Raw genomic sequence first — 21,538 nt, 5'->3', positions numbered from 1 at the left:
GATACATGTTTGCCATCAAAAATTACTAGAGACAAATTAACTGAACAGGAAATTACTAAAAAACAGCAATATTCAACGAAATCAATCAACGAGAATAATGAAAATTCAAAAATTGACACCTTGTATGGCTGTAATCAAGACAATTTGTTCAAAAACAAACCTTCTTTTACTCAGACGAACCAAAATTTAGTTAAAGGACCAAAAATACCTTACAAAACTAAAATTGAAGAGTTGTTTAGTACCGATGAAGAAGAACATACCTCGAGAATTGGTCCACTTTTTTATTCCAAAAAAGAAAATAAAAATGAAAGGAAAATATATGACGGAGTTGAGAATAATTTCGAAACTACATTTTCGTTTAATTACAATGAAAATCCCCCAAAGAAATATCTTTGCGAAAAAAAGTTTGAGGGCAGATTGGGGAAAGATTGTCGCATAACACTTCGATCGAGAACATTTATACGACACGATGATGACAACTGGTATAATGTCGTCTGTGATCATTATGTTGAAGGCCTAGACCCCTAATTTGATATAATAATAAATATTAACTTTTTTAACAAATTATTTATTTGTAATGCATTTTTCGTCAATTTACTGAAGATCTATCGAGAATAAGACTCCAAAGACATGGACTCTCCAAGTAATCCCCCAAAGCAGTTGAGTCTGGACGGAGCAATGTGGAAGGATGTAAAAGGAAATTTAATTAATTTATGATTTTCTGGAAATGCTTGATAATAGTTGGCTTACAAGAGAATGAAAGGAATTGACGAATCGATCTTTTGTTATCTAACTATTTGGTTACATAATTTTACTTGTATAGATTATATAAATCAACATATTAGATCATCGGAGATGACACAAAACATACCAGAAATATTTAACTGCTTTATATGTATGCAGACCCTAAACAACGCTGTTCTATGCTCACACTGCTCTAAAATGTGTTGTTATCAATGCATACGAACATGGCTCGAGGGTTGTCATAATTCTTGTCCGCATTGCCGGTTCCATGTTGTCTTAATCTTAAAGAAATAAACTCGTAGCGAAAGATCTAATCAAATGCAGATGGGCAGAAGACGTTATTGGCCAACTCAAAATAATGTGCGAAACCCCCAAAGACTCCCCTGATTTGTACTTTATTTTTATAATTTGAAGATGTGAGACCCACGGAAAGAAGAAAAAGATTTACTGCCTGACGTGCAAACAGTCGGTATGTCATTACTGTGCACTGTGGGAGTCCGATCACAAGGACAAAAACTTCCGTCCTTTGGAGGACGTGTACATCGACGCCAGGGCCAGGATCCGACTGCAAATAAACAATATCTGTCGATTCGTGCAGCAACTCGAACTGCTGTTGTCCCAAATCGTAGTTCATTTGAATAACTATTCAGGCAAGTTACAACGAGCTAGTGAGGTACGTGAAACTACTTCATTTGAAAAACATGCGAAACTTGTTTAGCATCACTCTCATGAGACTCGACCGTGTGCAGACTGCTATGTTGGAAAAACTGAAGAAAATTTAATTAATTTATGATTTCTGAAAATTCTTGATAATAGTTGGCTTAAAGTTTAATGATGTATTGTAGTTTTCTTTCCTTATAAATACCCAAATAAACCTAAACGACCAATCCAATTTTTAATAATTTAGAAAAATATTTTATTGCTTTATCAGAGAAATTTGATGCTTTTTTATACAAGAGATTTAATCTATTAAAGATTAATTCAACGGCCAAATTTTTTAAATAAATTTATTTATTATTTATATCAATTAAATTTAAATTTAACAAATAAAACTAAGGAATTAATGAATCAATCTTTGGTTATCTAACTATATTTGGTTACATAATTGTACTTGTATAGTTTATATAAATCAACATTTTAGATCATCAGAAATGACACAAAACATACCAGAAATATTTAACTGCTTTATATGTATGCAGAACCTAAACAACGCTGTTCTATGTCCACACTGCTCTAAAATGTGTTGTTATCAATGCATACGAACATGGCTCGAGGGTTGTCATAATTCTTGTCCCCATTGCCGGTTCCATGTTGTCTTAACCCTAAAGAAATAACCTCGTACCGGACGATCTAATCAAATGCAGATGGGCAGAAGACGTCATCGGCCAACTCAAAATAATGTGCGAAACCCCCAAAGACTCGCCTGATTTGTACTCCATTTTTATAATTTGAAGATGTGAGACCACGGAAAGAAGAAAAAAATTTACTGCCAGACGTGTGAACGGTCGGTGTGTCAGTACTGTGCACTGTGGGCGTCCGATCACAAGGACCACGACTTCCGTCCCTTGGAGGATGTGTACATCGATGCCAGGGCCAGGATCCGACTGCAAATCAACAATGTCAGTCAAGTCGTGCAGCAACTCGAACTGCAGTTGTCCCAAATCGTAGTTCATTCGAATAACCATTCAGGCAAGTTACAACGAGCAAGTGAAGGACGTGAAAGTACTTCATTTGAAGGACATGCGGAATTTGATCACCAACACTCTCGAGAGACTCGACCGAGTGCAGACTGCCAAGTTGGAAGAACTGAATGGTCCCCTTTCTGTACAGCACTATTAGAAATGTCGTTTGGAATTAATGCCAAAATCGAATCGCTGAATGGATTCATCAACGAGGCGGAAGAACAACTCAAATCATCGACACACATTCAACTTGTGTCTGATTCTTCTGGCATTGAGTCATTCCTCAAGTCACATGTGAAACGACCTCCACCAATTCAGTCGTCTGAAATGATAATGAAGGACTTCGTGAGGTACTGTCCCACTTGCAGTCTTCAGTGAGTGTATTCCTCAGTTCGACAGTCAGAGATTTGTCCTCGCTAACTTTTCCCAAGTCAAGAACTTTTCCCATGCCATTTTTTCCGATATTTTGTATGCGAATGGACTTGGATGGAGATTGAAGGTGTATCCGGTAGTTTTCCCGCGTTTACAATAAGAGCGGGAATGGTGACGTCGAAGGAAGTTTTTTGTCGGTTTTTATAGAATTGACCAGCGGACTGCGTGGAATGTCCAAGTCTGTTTTTGTCCATTTTTGCAGATTTGAGTATAAACTTGAACTTTTGAACGAAAACGGGAGCAGAAATATTTCCCGTGTTTATACGTCTGATTTTGAAGTTGGGGAATGCTGGGGATATACTCGGTTTTGTCGGCTGAGTCGACTTGAGAACAGCGGGTTCATTCAAGACGACGCCCTCACATTTCTATTCCACGTGCGGTCCCCTTCTTACTACAATAAATGCGTCATTCTTGAAAAGTTGATGTTTGGTTAACCACTCTAGTTATATTAAGAGACTCGAGGATGCTAGCACTCCCAAGAATAGTTTTGTATGGTTTAGTTTGGGGATTGCGTAGGGGGGTGAGAGGGATCGAGATGTCATGATCGGATTGGGTTTGACAGTCACCGGGGATGTGCATGACATTTGTGTGTCGGATGTCACCAGGTGGATTAACACGACGACGGCAACGGAAGATGAGTTGACCGATGAGATGTATTCTGAGTTTTCTACGGGGGAAGAGCCAATGGAATATGATAATTTGTTCATTTTGGGGTTTATTACTTTAGAGCTCAGCCAGACATGTCTTAACTTGCTTTAAATAAAATCACTCATCTTTTCTTTCGTGCTCCATAAATTATTTTTTCAGAAAAAAATTATAGTTACTTTTTCATATATTTTCTCGTCGTAAACTTAAAATTTTTTTAAATAGTGATTTAACTGATTTGGTCTTTAATATCCTTTTTAAAGCTACCAGAAATATACATCGGAAATTGCACATTCCGAATTTTACACCAAAAGTTGTATTCATTGATTTTACTTCTTAATAATAAAATGGTATGGTGTGTGTCTGTCTGTCTGTGTGTCTGTCTGTCTGTCTGTCTGTGCACACCCACATTCAAATTGTTACAAACCAGATCAAATTGTCAAAACCTTCCCTTTTGTAGTTATTCGATAATGAGGCACAATAAAAGGTTGATATCCTCTAAGAACCTTCCTGTCAAAAAATTTTAATAAGAAAGAATATCCTCGATGATGAGGTCCCCCAAAACCTTCAAGTCAATTTTCTGCGTTTTTGTTAAAATGAACAACAAGAAAGTCCTCGACTCACATGATGTGGTCCCCCAAAACCTTCAAGCCAAAAAATTAAAAAAAATTATTTTCTGCGTTTTTGTTAAAATGAACAACAAGAAAGTCCTCGACTCACATGATGTGGTCCCCAAAACCTTCAAGCCCAAAAATTAAAAAAAAATTTTTCTGCGTTTTTGTTAAAATGAACAACAAGAAAGTCCTCGACTCACATGATGTGGTCCCCCAAAACCTTCAAGCCAAAAAATTAAAAAAATTATTTTCTGCGTTTTTGTTAAAATGAACAACAAGAAAGTCCTCGACTCACATGATGTGGTCCCCAAAACCTTCAAGCCAAAAAATTAAAAAAATTATTTTCTGCGTTTTTGTTAAAATGAACAACAAGAAAGTCCTCGACTCACATGATGTGGTCCCCCAAAACCTTCAAGCCAAAAAATTAAAAAAATTATTTTCTGCGTTTTTGTTAAAATGAACAAAAGAAAGTCCTCGACTCACATGATGTGGTCCTCCCACAAACTTCAAGCCTCGTGAGGCCATTAATTAGCTTAGCTATCTTTTTCGATGACATAAATTCTTTTTTGAAAAAAAAAAATTATTTTCTGCGTTTTTGTTAAATGAACAACAAGAAAGTCCTCGACTCACATGATGTGGTCCCCCAAAACCTTCAAGCCAAAAAATTAAAAAAAAATATTTTCTGCGTTTTTGTTAAAATGAACAACAAGAAAGTCCTCGACTCACATGATGTGGTCCCCAAAACCTTCAAGCCAAAAAATTAAAAAAATTATTTTCTGCGTTTTTGTTAAAATGAACAACAAGAAAGTCCTCGACTCACATGATGTGGTCCCCCAAAACCTTCAAGCCAAAAAATTAAAAAAATTATTTTCTGCGTTTTTGTTAAAATGAACAACAAGAAAGTCCTCGACTCACATGATGTGGTCCCCCAAAACCTTCAAGCCAAAAAATTAAAAAAATTATTTTCTGCGTTTTTGTTAAAATGAACAACAAGAAAGTCCTCGACTCACATGATGTGGTCCCCCAAACCTTCAAGCCAAAAAATAAAAAAAATTATTTTCTGCGTTTTTGTTAAAATGAACAACAAGAAAGTCCTCGACTCACATGATGTGGTCCCCCAAAACCTTCAAGCCCAAAAATTAAAAAAATTATTTTCTGCGTTTTTGTTAAAATGAACAACAAGAAAGTCCTCGACTCACATGATGTGGTCCCCCAAAACCTTCAAGCAAAAAATTAAAAAAATTATTTTCTGCGTTTTTGTTAAAATGAACAACAAGAAAGTCCTCGACTCACATGATGTGGTCCCCAAAACCTTCAAGCCAAAAAATTAAAAAATTATTTTCTGCGTTTTTGTTAAAATGAACAACAAGAAAGTCCTCGACTCACATGATGTGGTCCCCAAAACCTTCAAGCCAAAAAATTAAAAAAATTATTTTCTGCGTTTTTGTTAAAATGAACAACAAGAAAGTCCTCGACTCACATGATGTGGTCCCTCAAAACCTTCAAGCCAAAAAATTAAAAAAAATTATTTTCTGCGTTTTTTTTAAAATGAACAACAAGAAAGTCCTCGACTCACATGATGTGGTCCCTCAAAACCTTCAAGCCAAAAAATTAAAAAAAATTATTTTCTGCGTTTTTGTTAAAAGAACAACAAGAAAGTCCTCGACTCACATGATGTGGTCCCCAAAACCTTCAAGCCCAAAAATTAAAAAAAAATATTTTCTGCGTTTTTGTTAAAATGAACGACAAGAAAGTCCTCGACTCACATGATGAGGTCCTCCACAACCTTCAAGCCTCGTGAGGCCATTAATTAGCTTAGCTATCTTTTTCGATGACATAATTCTTTTTGAAAAAAAATTATTTTCTGCGTTTTTGTTAAATGAACAACAAGAAAGTCCTCGACTCACATGATGTGGTCCCCCAAAACCTTCAAGCCCAAAAATTAAAAAAAAATATTTTCTGCGTTTTTGTTAAAATGAACGACAAGAAAGTCCTCGACTCACATGATGAGGTCCTCCACAACCTTCAAGCCTCGTGAGGCCATTAATTAGCTTAGCTATCTTTTTCGATGACATAATTCTTTTTTGTTAAATTTTCGTTAAAAAAAATAAAATAAAAGCTCTAATTGTTATCGACCATGAATAGACTGTGCAATTATCAGATTTTTTGAAAACCACTAAAAAGGAAAAAAGCAAAAATTATTAGAGATTTACATAATTGATTCTTTTTAATTGCCGAAACTGACAAATTCGATTATGCTACTGTTTAGATTTCTTAAAAGATAGAGGCAAATAAAATTTAAATTAGTCATGTAAATTTCAATTTGCCTATATTTAAATCTCCTTGATTTAACAGGCTTTAATTTTTTTCCTTATAATACTACAAAGATGAAGCTGATTATCATTTTCTTTACCGAAACAGACAAGTTCGATTATGCTAAAGTTTCAATTCCTTTAAACATAGAGGCAATTAAGTATAATGGCTTTGATTGGATAATACACTTTACATAAATTTCACTAAATAAATTTACGTAGAAAATTTAATATAAATTACTGATTCGCGTTTACAAAATCATAAGCATGTCCTATAAAGAGAGATCTGAGAATGTTAACAAACAAGAGAATATGAACCATATAACAAAAAAAGAGAAACGAGGGAAGATGTGCTTAAATGGTGAGGGAACTTAGACAACAGCTGAACAAGGTCAGGACTGCTGTTAGACTCAACTACGGGTAATAGAATTATGCATTCTAGGTTAATTGTTTGGGATGAATGTACGATGGCTCATAAAGGCGCATTCAAGCAGTTGACCGAACATATAGATATCAAGAATTGTAGCGACCATTTGTTTGGGGGAGCATTAGTTGTATTGGCAGGTGATTTTAGACAGACGCTGCCAAATATTCAAAGAGGGACGCCTGCGGATGAATTGAATGCCTGCCTCAAATCGTCATATTTGTGGACACACGTGAAAAAGGTAAGCTTAGATGTAAATGTACATGCACATTTACAAGGCGTTAATAGCATATTCCCACAAATCCTTCTAGATATTGGAAATGGGGCAATCACTTCAGAAATGCACGACCAGAAAATTAGGCTACCGGAAGAATTATGTATTTTCGTAGAAACAGCAGAAGAATTATTGAATGCCGTCTATTCCGAACTATCTGAACACTACGTGAATTTCGACTGGCTGCGTGAACGAGCTATATTAGCTCCACTTAATGATGAGGTACTTAATATAAATTTAGATTTATTAATGAAAATCCCTGGCAGAGAAAGAATATATAATCGGTCGACGTTATTATGGACCATGAAAGGGCCTGCGATAGATTTAAGAGACTACAATTTCCGCTGAATAAGTTTTGCTATGACAATAAACAAGGCCCAGGGACAGTCTTTAAGGTAGTAGGCTTATTTTTAGAGAACGAGTGCTTTTCACATGGCCAGCTGTATGTGGGGTGCTCAAGGGTAGGTAGAAGAGAAATTTATTTATATTTGCCAAGGATGGACGGACTGCAAACATCGTTTATCCACAGGCCTTAGAATAAGGTTATATCAAAGCAGGTCGCATTTATATATCTACATAAATTTAGTTATTTAAGGAAACTGCGAGCGTAGCGAGCAGGGCCTCCGCAGGAGCTAGCTCGCAGTGAGCGAAGCGAACTGCTGAGCTAGTATATTATAAGAACACGTCGTACTAAATTATATTTTCATCTCGCAATAAATTTCCGTGCTATAAATATATCAAATAGCCTGATCAATCCATGCTGTAAGTGTTCATTAAAAAAATTATTTTAATTTAGGCAATATAATGTTTTCATTTTGGAATCACATACCTGATCCCAAAGAAAGCAACCTCTATTGACCCCAAGGACCTCAGACCGATCACATGTATGCCATGTTTGTACAAACTGGTTACAAAGTGTGTGAATGAAAAAATTGCAATATATGACTTACAATTCTTGATAATAGTTGGCTTACAAGTTTAAAAATGTATTGTAGTTTTCTTTTCTAATAAATACCCAAATAAAGCTAAATGACCAATCCAATTCTTACTAATTTAGAAAAATCTTTTATTGCTTTATCAGAGAAATTTGATGCTTTGTTATACAAGACACTTACAACTTGATAACTGAGTACCAGCTTGGAACTAAACGACATTGTCAAGGAGCAAAAGAACTTGCACTTTTAAACAGATGCGTCAACAGAGCGCACGATAATAAATTATTTTGTGCATGGATCGACGTCAAGAAAGCATTTGACTTTCTTGTTGAAATCCTCGAAAACTCTGAGCTGCCTAATTGGATAGCTAGTTTTATTATGTCAATTATTCCAAACTGGAAAGTCTCTTTGAGATTGGGAAAAAAACAGCTGAGAACTGTTAATATAGAACGTGGTATACTCAAAGGCGACTCTCGGTCGCCCCAATTATTTGTACTTGTTTTGGATCCGTTAAGTAGACTTTTATCTTCAAAATATCCAAATATATCAATAAATTCTGGTGGCATTAATTCCTTAGCCTTTTCTACAAATCACTTCCTATTCATTGACGACTTGAAGCTATTGTCCAAATAAGAGGAGACATTGGCGTGGATGATGGAAGATGTGAACTATTACTTTGAATCATCTGGACTGGAGAAGAATTTCGATAAATCAGCAACAAATAATTACCTATTGAAAAAGGATCATTAATATTCGTTAACTCATTTTAACAACAAATTGCAAAATTGATTTCTATCAAAATAGAAGTCTCGGATAAGCATCATTAATCGAAATAACACAAAATCACTCATTTCTGCCACTTCTAATGACGAGCAAGTGGCTAATATTTTTTCTATAAACGAGGTCAAATGAAATTTCATTCATTAAAAATGCAAATTTTTAGTATGAAATAATTAATATAAAATAGTTTATTTTTCCACTTCGAATTCGATTGGATTTAAATACTCCCATATCCGATGTCCTCTAAATCAGATAAATGAAAATTTGCATACATAAAAAAAGCGAGGACAAAGCAACCAAGTGCAAAATACACGAAACATATTTTTGTCGAATGGACTGTCAACAGCGCATTGTAAATAGCAAACGACAAAGTCCCACTAATGACTGTAACAATATTCTGGCATTGCAAAACGAGTGAGAACAAGCGCCCTAAATTTTAAAAGGCATTCAAATCAACCTCTTTTCTCAGATTCCACGGTTTTTGCTAACATAGATTTAAGAATTCCAGTGATGGTGCGAAGACAGGATATCAGAGAAGCACCAATATAGACCATAGAATGCCGCCGACCTAATCCCAATAAAAGAAAGCCTCCAAGAATTGGGAAACATGAGAGAAGGCAGAATGTGCTCTCCAACATTTTGTATCGACCAATAAAAATATGAACGCCAAGAATGCCATAAACAACTCCGCTGAAGGCAGTGATTGAGGCTACGACTCCGTAGAGTTGGTTGTTCATCAAAAAAGGAACATTGACAAAATAAAGGTACGAGATTGCTAAAAAACCTTTAAAAATAACTCAAACGAGTCACCGTTTGTAATAAAAATGACGAGAGAGTAAACGAATAAATATGCTACGATTGACTTTTGATGTAAATGTGTTTCCTGCACAAAAATAAACAGTCGTCTAAAATAAGTATTTGTTCATTTACCTAATTTCCAACCAAAGAGAAAATTGTTCGTTTAACAGAATATAGGGATTTTCCGAATCCGGGGCACAGAAGAGAGCATAGAGGAGTGAAGCGCTATAGAAGAACAGTGACACCAAAAACGACTGGGTGAGCATGTTAGTGTCAGCCATGTATCCTCCAATAGCATTTCCGACAAAAGTGCCGGTGATAATCGTCATTTCTCCAATTATTATTCGCCACGTAAAACGTTCAGTTTTGGATGTCACAGAAATATAAGAAAAACAGGCCAAAATGATCACAATCTGGCCACCAAATAAAAACATTAAAAATGAAGACAAATAAACGAATTCTAAATTCAAATGAAAAGTATTCACTGCGATTAGCCACAAAGTTCCAAAAAGGCAGCCGAGAATCGAAAAGATAAAACAAATTTTGTATCGACCATTGTCGATCTGCAGCCCAAATATAAATGTGCTGATAATTGGAGTAAAAAATGAAATGAGAACGTTGTAGGTGAGAATGGTGTCAGAGTTTTTTTGAACTGTTAGTCTTTGAATATCGTGATCGCTGCTGTTTAATTTGGAACGGAGGAATGAACAATTATTATATAGTTGAGTACATTTTTTCTCATAGATCAGGGATTGAACTACAAGAAGAAGCAAGGACGCTGACAGGGTGGTCATCATCATAATGAATTCGGAGTAAAACCACCTCGCCATTAATATATGTTTCGTTCCGGCATAATTATAAAATTATGAAAATATATTTAAAATATTGGTTATTAAATTAAACAAATTTTATTAAACAATTGCTAGAAAATGTTTGACGTATCCATATCAAAAAGTTTTGTTTATTTATACAGTAGGACTCGATTTAAAAATATCTCGGGGTTTTGAACATTTTGCAGAATTTCTGAAACAAATCTGTAGTTTTCTTGTTTACAAAAATTGTTAATTTTTTTACATAGTCTTAAAATATGAAAATTTCAGATATCGAATGAGTGACAAATGTGTTTAAAAAAGGAACTAACTCAAACTTAAAATTCTTATAGGTAAAAAACACATGCACTCATGACGAAATAATGTTTTTGATTTAAAAGTTTTTTTAAGCAAAAATTGATGAATATGAAAAATCTTTGATGAAACTTGTCTTTTTATAAAACCTTTGTGACCCATTTTTGAATAATTAATGATTTTTATGACTTTTTGCATTAATTATAATATATTCCGGTTAATTTTATGGCGAGACACTAGTTTTTGAATTGAAACAACACAAAATGTGAGGGCCGACTGTATTGAAATTCGACTAAAGATCTTTTTGATAATTTTAGTTTATCATTCTTACTTAGTTTCAGATAGAGCTGAATCAAATAATACCGATATTAACAATAGTTCATTTCTTATTGAGACTATTCTTATGAGACAAACCAATTTCAAACAGTCTTTCTTTAGATGCTTTCAAATTGAATTCATATACTGTTTATATTATCAAATGCTTCAATTTCCAATAAATACATGTTTTCAAAGTCCTACAATTTAGCAAATGCAAAAAATTTGACACAGAAATTTATCTAAAATCTTCTTTCTGAGGTTTATTGCAAATAAAGATGTTTCTTTAGATGCTTTTAAATCGAAGTCTTATAGTATTTATGTTATTAAATGCTTCAATTTCAAACAAATACATTTGTTCGAAGTTCAACGGTTGAAAAATGCGAAAAATTTGACACAAGTGGACCTCGTTTGGACAAAATTAAACATAATTAACCTCGTCGTGCATCAATATGCTTATAAAGTTTAGGATCAATGATTGTTTTTTAATTTTCCGATTAGAATAAATATTTTTACAAAATTTAAGGAAAAATGTATATTACTTAGCCTTTTGGGTGATTAAAAATTTAACAATTAAAATTGAAGTCGACTATATCATAGAAAGAAAAATGTGGGACTGTTTCTAAAATACTTGTGTATAAAATAATAAACTAGAGAATGATAAAATGAGTTTTAAATAGCGAAAATAGCAAAATGCAAAGCAAAATTAAGAAATGCTATTCACTGTCGCGTTTTGTCAAGATGAGTTTTAGATAATTTGAGTACATCGATTTTCTCCACAAGAGCCATGTTGGAGCTGAAAATAGCAGTCATATTGGCCTCGAATGCCGACTTGTTCTTCTACTCGGAGTAAAAATAACCTTCCAACCTTCAACTCGTCGACTTGCTTTTTTAGACTGCGTCTCTTATTTTTAATATCGACCACTCTTTGTCGAAGTTCCTTCAATTCGTTCTGTTGTTCTGCAGGCAGTGAGAAGAAGTGGGAAACCATAAAACTTGCAGTAAAAACGGTCGATGAACGAAGAAACGTCGACTGGCCCGTTGCACTCGGGACACATGTTAACAAGCGCCTGGGCCAGGTTTTCTGGATCCACTGAGTCACAGAGGCTGTTGACAGTGTCCTTCGCCTTCTGAATGGTGAGGTAACTCGATAGATTTCGGATATGATATTGTCCGATCAAATGCTCGTGCAGGTTGTGGGAGGTCGAGAACGTCTCCGAACAAATATCGCACATATAAGTCTCCCCCTGCAGGTAATGAGGGGTCATTACTTGTCCATCCTCTCCTTTGGGCACAGTGGATATGTTCTGAGAGTTCAGTTTCATTATTTCCTTGTAGGAATCAGAACTTTTATATTCGGTCATCTCCTTCGCATATCGATAACGGTCTTTGTCGGCTAGTCGGTAGAACTCCTTAGAAAGTAGCCCGTATTCGACAAACCGAGCGGGAATCCTCGTCCAACTTATTCCATTCCTTTCCACAGCGGACAGACACATCCCTCTTGTTGAGGTGAGGGTACGACGTTTTCAGTTCCTTTCGGTGTTTGCGATAGAACATGGTATATCTGGGAGAGTGAGTACAGGCACTACGCGTTGGCCGGTCTTTTGGGGGGAAGACTCTTGACGAGTGAATTGTTGAGCATGGGACGCCTCCGTGACCCCGGAAGAGGCATGGACATAAACTGAGGATTCCAATATTCACTCACAAACCGCCTCTCGCACAGCCACTTCGGAAAAGGCCTCCGGACGGGGGGGTGCCTGGGGGGAGGGTGGCTGATTCTCAATCAGGTGGCGGATGTTGGCAATGGAGATTATCATTGGCTCGGACGGAGAGCGACTCTCATCCTCGAATTGAATGGCCACAATACTGCTGGTTAGTCACTCATACAACTCGGGATCGTCCGTTCGGAAGCCCAGAAGGTCTTCTATGGTCATGAACAGTTGTTGTGCTGTCCCGTCCTCTAGATTCGTCTCGAAGGTTACTCCTCCGTCTTTGATGTCACTTGGATTTAAAAACACTATTTCTTGTTGCTCCATTTCCGTTTTATCTGCACATTCGGCTATGTGGGATAATTAGTCAATAATCCATTTAATTATTGCATTTTATCATACAAATAATTTAATGACAATATTTTGTTTAACTATATTTTAAATAATATGATAAATAATGTTTTTAATTTGGCTAACGCTTGCAACCCATAAATCCAAGTGTACACAATGAACTTTATCTTTAATTATTTTAAATATTTAACTTAATACATTAACCAAATTAAATAAATCTAGATAATGAAATTCTCTCAATTAGAAGCCCTACGGATCTCATACGAGCAGATTATTTATTTTTGCCTACTCTAGCGTACTTTTAGGGAAGTCGGGTTAAAAAGAGTACGCCTTCAATAAGAGTTTATGCAGATTGGACATTTTTTTTCCCCCAACGGAAAGGCATTATCCCATTTGGTCTCCTTTTTCATCAGTAAGAACGGCTACATACATTAGCTGGCGGTAGACGGCAGAGACCTGAGGATGAGTCACGACGCCCAGTTTTAGATCAACCAGAAAGGGAATGGTAACCTAATTAGTCCTTTAAGACAGAACATGGTAATAGCTTCATGCATGGATAAACTCGGCCATTAAGGACTGACTCGTATTTGCACTAACGGGCACAAAGTAGAAAAGTACGAGCACGAAACACAAATGTATGCAGCTGTAAAGATGCTAGCGCAAAAGAAAAATTCCGAATATTTGACAGTTCATGAACTTGGAAGAACCATTTACAACAACCAAGAACGCATGGACATGACACCCGATCACTTCGATAAATATGAATGAACATCATTACTCGAGCTATTTATTTGGGAAACAGCAATCTAGCTTATTTGAGTTAATACTCTTAGTCTTTATGCCATTTTTGGTAATTAAAAACACACACCTGTTAATCATAATAACGTCAATTGACATTTCTTTCCAGTACATGCTAGAGAGTATCCTGAGATGTCGAATTGTACTCTTTACAGTGTGGAGTTGCATCAATACAGCACTTACTTGGTTTTCCACCCGAATGTTTGACACTCTATCACAGGTTCACGGGAGTCAAAAGATAATTTCGACAACAATAGTTTTAAATACTGAGCAATTCAAATATTGCAGGAATGAAAAAATACGTAAAAATTAATTTTCTAGGCGTTTATAGTTTTTTATGTCCATGTTTAGTTAACGTTTGGAGCTGATGTTTCAAATCTTCATTCTAGAGAAATGTCGAGGTTATATACACCAAGCACTGAGATTCAACCAAAGAAAGCTTCGCATCAATCAGGCTCGTTTCGAGATCGCGTATTCTACCACACATCGAGTCAATATTCCCCTTGTCGACCTCCACAAATGCACTGCGAGTCTTATTTTCCTCGAACTTTGCACTGCACTGTTCACAGGATTTGACAACCCCCTTTAAATATACCAGGACAATACCACCTCAACAAATTGGACTAAATTATCTCTCGCCAGCCTCTGCTGTTCACCAATAGAGCACTGATTGACCAACTCCTATCAATTGCTTATATTTACAACGTGTCGACAGTTGTCAATGATGGACTGCAAATTCCGTTCTTGTTGTGCATATTTATCCAACTGAGTACGGTATTCGATCCGGAGATCAGCCAATTCTTCGTTGACCAATGTCTGGTCGACCTGACTCTTCGTCGCCGAATCCTTCATTAAAGTGGCCGTGAGACTCATTTGGTGGATTCGGGCCTCCAACTGAACATGACTATTCTCGACTACCTCGTCCACTTCCGACCTGTACTTGAACTGGCAACTGATGAGTTCCTGTGTCAATATTTCACTCTCGCACTCCAAACGCATATTTTCTCTCCGAAGATTGGCTATTTCGTTCTGAGGGTGACATTTCCAGTGCCCACCTTGTAACACGAGTGTGGATCCACCGACTCGGCTGTTTGGATGGTGTCGTATTCCAATTTGAGTCGGTTGAGTGTCTTGGCTGTAATTTTCAAGTCCTGGGCAATTCCGAGGAGAACAGTGCAGGAGGAATCCGTGGAGAACTGTCTGGGCAAGTCCATTCTGAAGAAACTGAAAATTCCCTCAAAGTCCAATTGGAGAAGACGGTCCCTCGAGTGCTAGGAATGTGAGAAAGGGATGACCAGAAGTATAGCGAGGGCAATGTTGAGGAGGAAGTCAATTCCCTACACTCAATCAACACAACTGACATTGCAGAGAATGACGTCGAGAATACGGAATACCATATTCAGGGGGAATTTGGCCGTGAAAAGAGTAAGGAACCACTGGGAAGTGTACATGTGTGCGTGGAGACCAATCCCCGTGAAGTGAGAGTGGAGGGTGGGGATTGTCGTCTGCAATAACCTCGAGAATTGCCATTGGAGGAGATTGAGTCCGTGGAAATCGTTGATTATAATCTGGGAAAATCCAAGTCTCCTCATTATATTGACAAACACCACGAATGCCTGTTCCTCGGGCATCTACCGACATGGAATGTGGAATACGTGCAGAAGCAGTGCGGCAATCAGGAAGGACGTGCCCTGGCAATACCCCACCTGCTCGTCGTAGATTGAATATGCCTTCGCTATGTTCATCAGGGATGTCTGTCCTCCACTCGCCTCCGCAAACAGTCGATGTCCGGGGTATGTCCTCCCAATGTCCCTCAATATCACCGACTCGTAGGGAGACGTCTATTCTTACCCTCCTCCCCTTACTTTGGAAATGAGATGTCGATATGCCTCGTACAACACGTCCTGTGACCCCACCAGTTTCTGCCACACCACACATCTCATGGTGTCGGGAATTCCCCTCCAACACAACTGCTTCAATTGCCGGTGAATATTCCCCGCAATTGGCCAGGTCGAGTCAACCCATTCCCTCAACAGCTTCGACCAATCGGAGAAGAGTCCCTCATTCGTGATGCCCCGCACAACTCTGCCCGACCCACTCCCCTCCAATTCGTCTTCCCCCTCCTCAGTCCGGTAGAGTCCCATCAATGGTATGGCCTCCGTGGATGAATGGTACATCATGTCCCCCATCGTGTATCCCCCACTACTCCGGTAGTCCTAATGCCTCACACTCCACTCCAACCCGCAAAAGGTTCACTATGTACTTCTCCCTCATCGACTTGTGGCGGACAAACATGAACTTGTCGTTTTGTGGAACAAGACGAATATTGAACTCGGACGACAAATAGAAGGGCTCGTTCAAACAGTTCATCACCAACTCGCTCATCATCACCACCGGGATTTGAATTTCCGGGCAATTCGTTCCTTTCTTGGTGGGTGACCCGAAAATGAATCCCAGCCTCCCCACATTGGTCTCCACGAGGAGCCTGATCCCCCCATTTCTGTCATATATTGTATATTTCTGACGGAATGAACATATCACTCTACCAAATCCATCTTCTCGCTCTGTCCGTGAGAAAACGTGGTCCCCACCGCCAACACCACTCCGACACATCTGAGAGTACTCATTCTCTGCCAACCTCGTAATCCGGAAGTGTTTGCCTGCCTCGGAGGGCGACCACAAGGCGATTAAAAACCGTTTAACACGATTTCTGCGGACTTTGAATAATTTGGTGGCAGGGCTGAGAGGACAGGCCTTCCAGGAGTGCGAACTGATGATTCCTTCGTCACGCTCCTTTATTTCCACGTCTGACTCGACATCCAACTCGACATTGCCTGCCAGTCCACAGTTCTTATTGTTGAATTTGAAAATGTTATCGACGAGCCGCCTCATCTGTTGGGTCATGATTGGACAAACCTGGTCGAATGTCTGAGTCATGAACAAATGACACTCCTGTGTGTCGTCGTCCGCGGAATTGGGGTTGGTACACACCAAGCAGAGGAAGGAGTCGTCCTTGTTGATGATCATGTCCACATTGGCAGTCCCGATCACACACGAATACACGTCGCCGTGGATTATCCTTCGATTATCCGGGATTCACAACTTTAAGCAATCTTTGGAATGATGTGTTTCCCCACTGGACAGGTCGAATAGAATGTTCGATATATTAATTGGCTGGTTGTTCAGTCCATTTTCGAATAAAATGTCGCATAATTTCCCGATTCCCACATTCCGAGCCACTTCCAGGCAACCGTAGTACACCAGTTCTCCCAAGTTCCCTGCCAATATGTCCTGACACTAACCATCCACGTTTGAGGAATGTGATGAGTGGAAAGAAGTCAATGACGGTTCTTCTAAAAGTATATTCGCCAATTGTTCACCTGACACATTATTTGAGCTTATTACGGATTCGGAGGAGTCTTCTTTTGCTGCCGAATGTTGTACATTTGCTTTATTCATTTAGTAAATAAACCACAGCAAAATGGGCCTTTCTTTTAATCTTTAATTATTTATTTACAGTTTTTTTAGTACAACAAAATTAAAGTTTCAGTCATATTTTTAAATTTAATTAAACAATATGGACTAATTTTCCAGTTATTTTACTTTAGTTTTAGAATTTAATTCCAAACAGACATATTCACAAAGACATAAATTTTATTTCTACGGGAATTCCATACCAAATGTCTGGTTTCAGCCGAAACTATTCCAAAATGTAAAAAGTTTGGAGTTTTGCAGTTATTATCTAAATCTTTCTTGAAACATAAAAATGGAAATTTTGAAAAAACTGCAAAAAAACATCCTTTTGAAAAACCGAAATAAAATTGATTACACTTATTGTTATATTTCTGATTACCACAAGAATTATTAACTATAAATTTATAGTCTAAAGGGAATGTCTAATGGCTATCTTTTTGTTTAAAGACTTGAGTTCATAATTAATATATCTACCATTAATATGTTCATTCAGCAGCAGTCCCGCGATCAAAAAATCAAGTCAAACGCGCGGACAGCAAGTGAGATCACATTTTCCGAATTTTTTGAATTCCATTGTCTGTTATAGGATTTATCAATTAATGTTAGACTGAATCAACTTTTTTTTATACAAACAATCAGTTTCTGATATCTTTTAACAAAAAATCAATTTTGATAAATTGTACAATTTAGGTTCAATAATTGCTAATACAGCTTTCTATGCTATTTAGTACGAAATTCATTCTCTGACGTTGTTTGATAAAATAAGTTCCGTTTTATTTATTTATTCAACCCCATTAACCCTTGAAATTGAGAGGAATGCGGCAATAAAATTATAGCACGCTAGGATTGCGTTTCTTTTATGTCCAATAATATCCGTATTATGCCACGTGTCATTATTCTGTCATGTTTTATTTTCATTGAGTAAAAAATGCTTTTCGGAGACTATTGTCACGCGCCATAAATGAAACGCGTGCCTAAAGTGAAACGCCGTGACCTTGAATTTAACCTTCAATTAAGCTCTTGACAATTATCAAGTCAATATTAAAGATGATTGCGCACTTTGAGATAATATTATCGAAATGAGATTTGCCAACATTGTAAAGGATGATCAGGAGTATAAGAATATTCTTGATTTTTTAATAAATAATACAATACCAGAAGATTTTTCAAGACTAAAAAGATTTCGTTTTCTCAAAAAATGTAGAAATTTCGTAAATTCTGGAGGTACTATTAAATCTAATGATAGGTGTGCTATATTATAAACAATCTGATGGAAACAAAATATTGGTAATTGCCTCAAATGATTTCGAATCCATGAAACTGCATTGTGAAAGGATTCATTCAATTTATCACTATGGATTAATAAAATGGAAGAGTATTGCAAAAATAATTTTTGCATAATCAATCGAAACATAATTAGGGATGTAATATCATCATGCCACAAATGTCAGCGAAGTCAGCCCTTAAAGACAAAATATCCACTAGTCAACATAGTAGCCAAAGAACCTCGAGAACGGTTCATTCAATAGCTTATTTTTAGCTATCAAGTTGATTTAGTCGATCTTTCGTTTTATGCAGATATAAATGATTCCTATAAATATCTTATGAATGTCATAGATATTTATTCAAAATTTTGCTTTGCTAAAAAAATAGAAAATAAAGAAGCAGTTACAGTTTCGGAATCATTGAAAACTATATTTCTTTCCTATGGTCCACCAAAAATTCTGCAGTCTGACAACGGAACAGAATTTGTTAATTCAGAAATAACGTCATTATGTGAAGAATTTAAAATAATTCATAAAAGGGGACGTCCAAGACATCCAGAATCACAGGGACAAGTGGAGCGTTGCAATCAAACCATTTGCAGATGGATTCAAAAAGAACTCACAGACAAACAGAAAAAATGGGTGGATGTGTTAGAAAAAATTGTATATCAGTACAATATTTCAATTCATTCTTCTATAAATATGTCACCATTTATGGCTTTTTTCCGAACAAGAGGATATAGAAATTGCAATTGGAAATAATGTTTTGCTGAAAAAAGATTTTGATACAAATCAAAGGACGAAGAAGCGAAAATTAGAATCTTTTTATCATCAACAAATCTTTACTGTTGAAGATTTAATTTCAAATAATAGAGTTAAAATAAAAGATCAAGATGGAAATGAACAAATAGTATTTAAATCACAAGTTAAAAAATTTAGACAGGTAAATTTTCAGGTTAAAATATTTTTAATTTTTTGGTAATTTTAAAATGGCTAACCATTATTTAAATAAATTGTTAATCTTTCAAACGATAATAATAAAAAATTGATTTCTCGGTTTTATTCCTGTTTTCATCAAAGGATTGTTAATTTTATTTTCGAGGTTTTTTGTGGTTTTCTCAAGGTTCACAGCGTTTCACTTTAGGCACGCGTTTCATCCATTGCGCGCGACACTAATTAGTATCAAAAGGATGTGCTTTGGTAAAAACTGCCTATTTTTATGAGGTTTGTTTAAAGAAATAATCATTTGATAAATTTCTTCCTTAACAATATAATTGATTTCCAACAGTTTCAGACAAGTTCTTTTACTATTATTTTGTTATATAATGTGCCTTAAGCCTCTTTAATCCTGGTCTTTCGATGCTTTTTATTAGTACTGCGCAAACTGATGATCACATCAGAGCCAAATTTTAAGCATAATTAATCTTCAAGAACTCATTTTCATACGGTGGGAATCGAATATGCCAGAACAAGATGCAGTCTTGGCGCCCTCATTAGTGCATTTTTAGAAAAATGAGTTTTTTTAATTTTATATATTACATTAAATAACTAGACTAGAATGACTGCCACTAGTAACCAATTCAACCGCACAACAAGCAGGTTTCAGTCATAGTCCACTTTTTCCATAATTAACATCAATTTTATGCAGTTTTTTTATAAAATTTGTTTTGTCTTACAATTGCCCGAGAGTATAGCCAATTAATGCCTCTCAAAGTAAAATGCACACTTGCAAATCTCACAAGATTAGTTAGTTAGGTTCATTGGCTAGTCCGCCCGTTGTACATAAAAGAGTAAAGAACAATGCTCTTAACAAGCCACAAAATATAAACACAAATATCATTTACGGAATGACCGGCCAATTAGAAAACCGAGAATTAATACTCCAACGGACACAGAAATAATGACTGCGGTGGGAAACAGCTGCAGTAACCCTCTACTGGTCTCATCAAGGTCAGTTCTGCGTATAAATTCAAAACCACAAACTTGCACAGAGCTTGGAATAAGTTTTGAAGAAATTGTTCAAAGGACGAGGCAGGGAAGTCAAGCAAATGAACTCTATTAAGAGAACAGAAAGCGCGGGGCTGATTCACAAAGTGTTGTCTCACCGGGCGACGGTCGCAATTAGTCCGCACAATGGCCATGAAGGAGACCAGACTCGACAATTTCTAGGCATTAGAAAAGTGTACTACTCCATATGCACGTGCACAATATTCAAAGGAAGAAGAGTCAGTCCCGTCATAAAGGAAAGTGATTGCGTCGCAAAACGTGATCAAATCGTCTGATAGGCGGTCACAGTACTCGAACTGAGGATGAGTAGGGGGAATACAATGAGCAGTCGAAGTGTCCCATTCACGCATATTTCTTGAAACCCGAAGTTGGACAGGCAGAGGGACGAGAACTGGAATTGGGAAAAAACGTCGCTCTCAAATTGTTAGTCTCAGTCAACCTTGCATTGAGGACTTGCTGATAATATTTTGATGTAGAAAACAGAGCGAGTGTCGTCGGGGAATCCACATCGAGGGAAGACTAAAATACTGCCGAGGATGAACTTTGTATGGCAGACTCGATGGGACCGTAAATAAAGCTATATCCAAAATATATGAGTGCCCGCAGGACTGCAACTGGATCCACCTGAGTGACAAATCTATGAATTAGTGAGAGAGGATACCTCCACATTAGCATAAACAATTTGCGGTTTATTCGTCCAGTTATGTCAAAGTAGGATTTGTCATTGAAGAAGAAGGAACTGTCGAGTTGTGACAGTCGAGTCAGGTCAGAGAAGGAGAGGAAACCGTCATTGTCCTACTCGTCAGGCAACTGCCCAACCGAGTCGTATTTGTCGAAAATGAAGGACACAAAGTC

General features: G+C 36.9%; 1 protein-coding gene across 1 annotated transcript; it reads left to right on the top strand.

The window, feature by feature from the left end:
• The first annotated feature begins 968 nt into the window (after positions 1-968).
• LOC115228050 (E3 ubiquitin-protein ligase TRIM37-like) lies at positions 969-3,292 on the top strand. Its single transcript, XM_029798725.1, has 4 exons — positions 969-979; positions 1,159-1,417; positions 2,238-2,776; positions 3,061-3,292. Exons 1-4 carry the CDS (start codon positions 969-971, stop codon positions 3,290-3,292), a joined length of 1,041 nt encoding a protein of 346 aa, XP_029654585.1.
• The last annotated feature ends 18,246 nt before the right edge of the window (positions 3,293-21,538 follow it).

This window comes from Octopus sinensis, unplaced genomic scaffold, assembly GCF_006345805.1.
Source record: "Octopus sinensis unplaced genomic scaffold, ASM634580v1 Contig09277, whole genome shotgun sequence".
In the NCBI taxonomy this organism is placed as follows: domain Eukaryota; kingdom Metazoa; phylum Mollusca; class Cephalopoda; order Octopoda; family Octopodidae; genus Octopus; species Octopus sinensis.
This window is presented reverse-complemented; position numbering and strand designations above follow the sequence as displayed.

What these genes read in the sequence shown, in the direction of transcription:
- LOC115228050 (XM_029798725.1), top strand. An exon ending in AGTTACAACGAGCTAGTGAG is followed by an intron (nt 1,418 to 2,237) that starts GTACGTGAAACT and finishes ATTTACTGCCAG; the next exon opens with ACGTGTGAACGGTCGGTGTG. An exon ending in ATAATGAAGGACTTCGTGAG is followed by an intron (nt 2,777 to 3,060) that starts GTACTGTCCCAC and finishes CCATTTTTGCAG; the next exon opens with ATTTGAGTATAAACTTGAAC.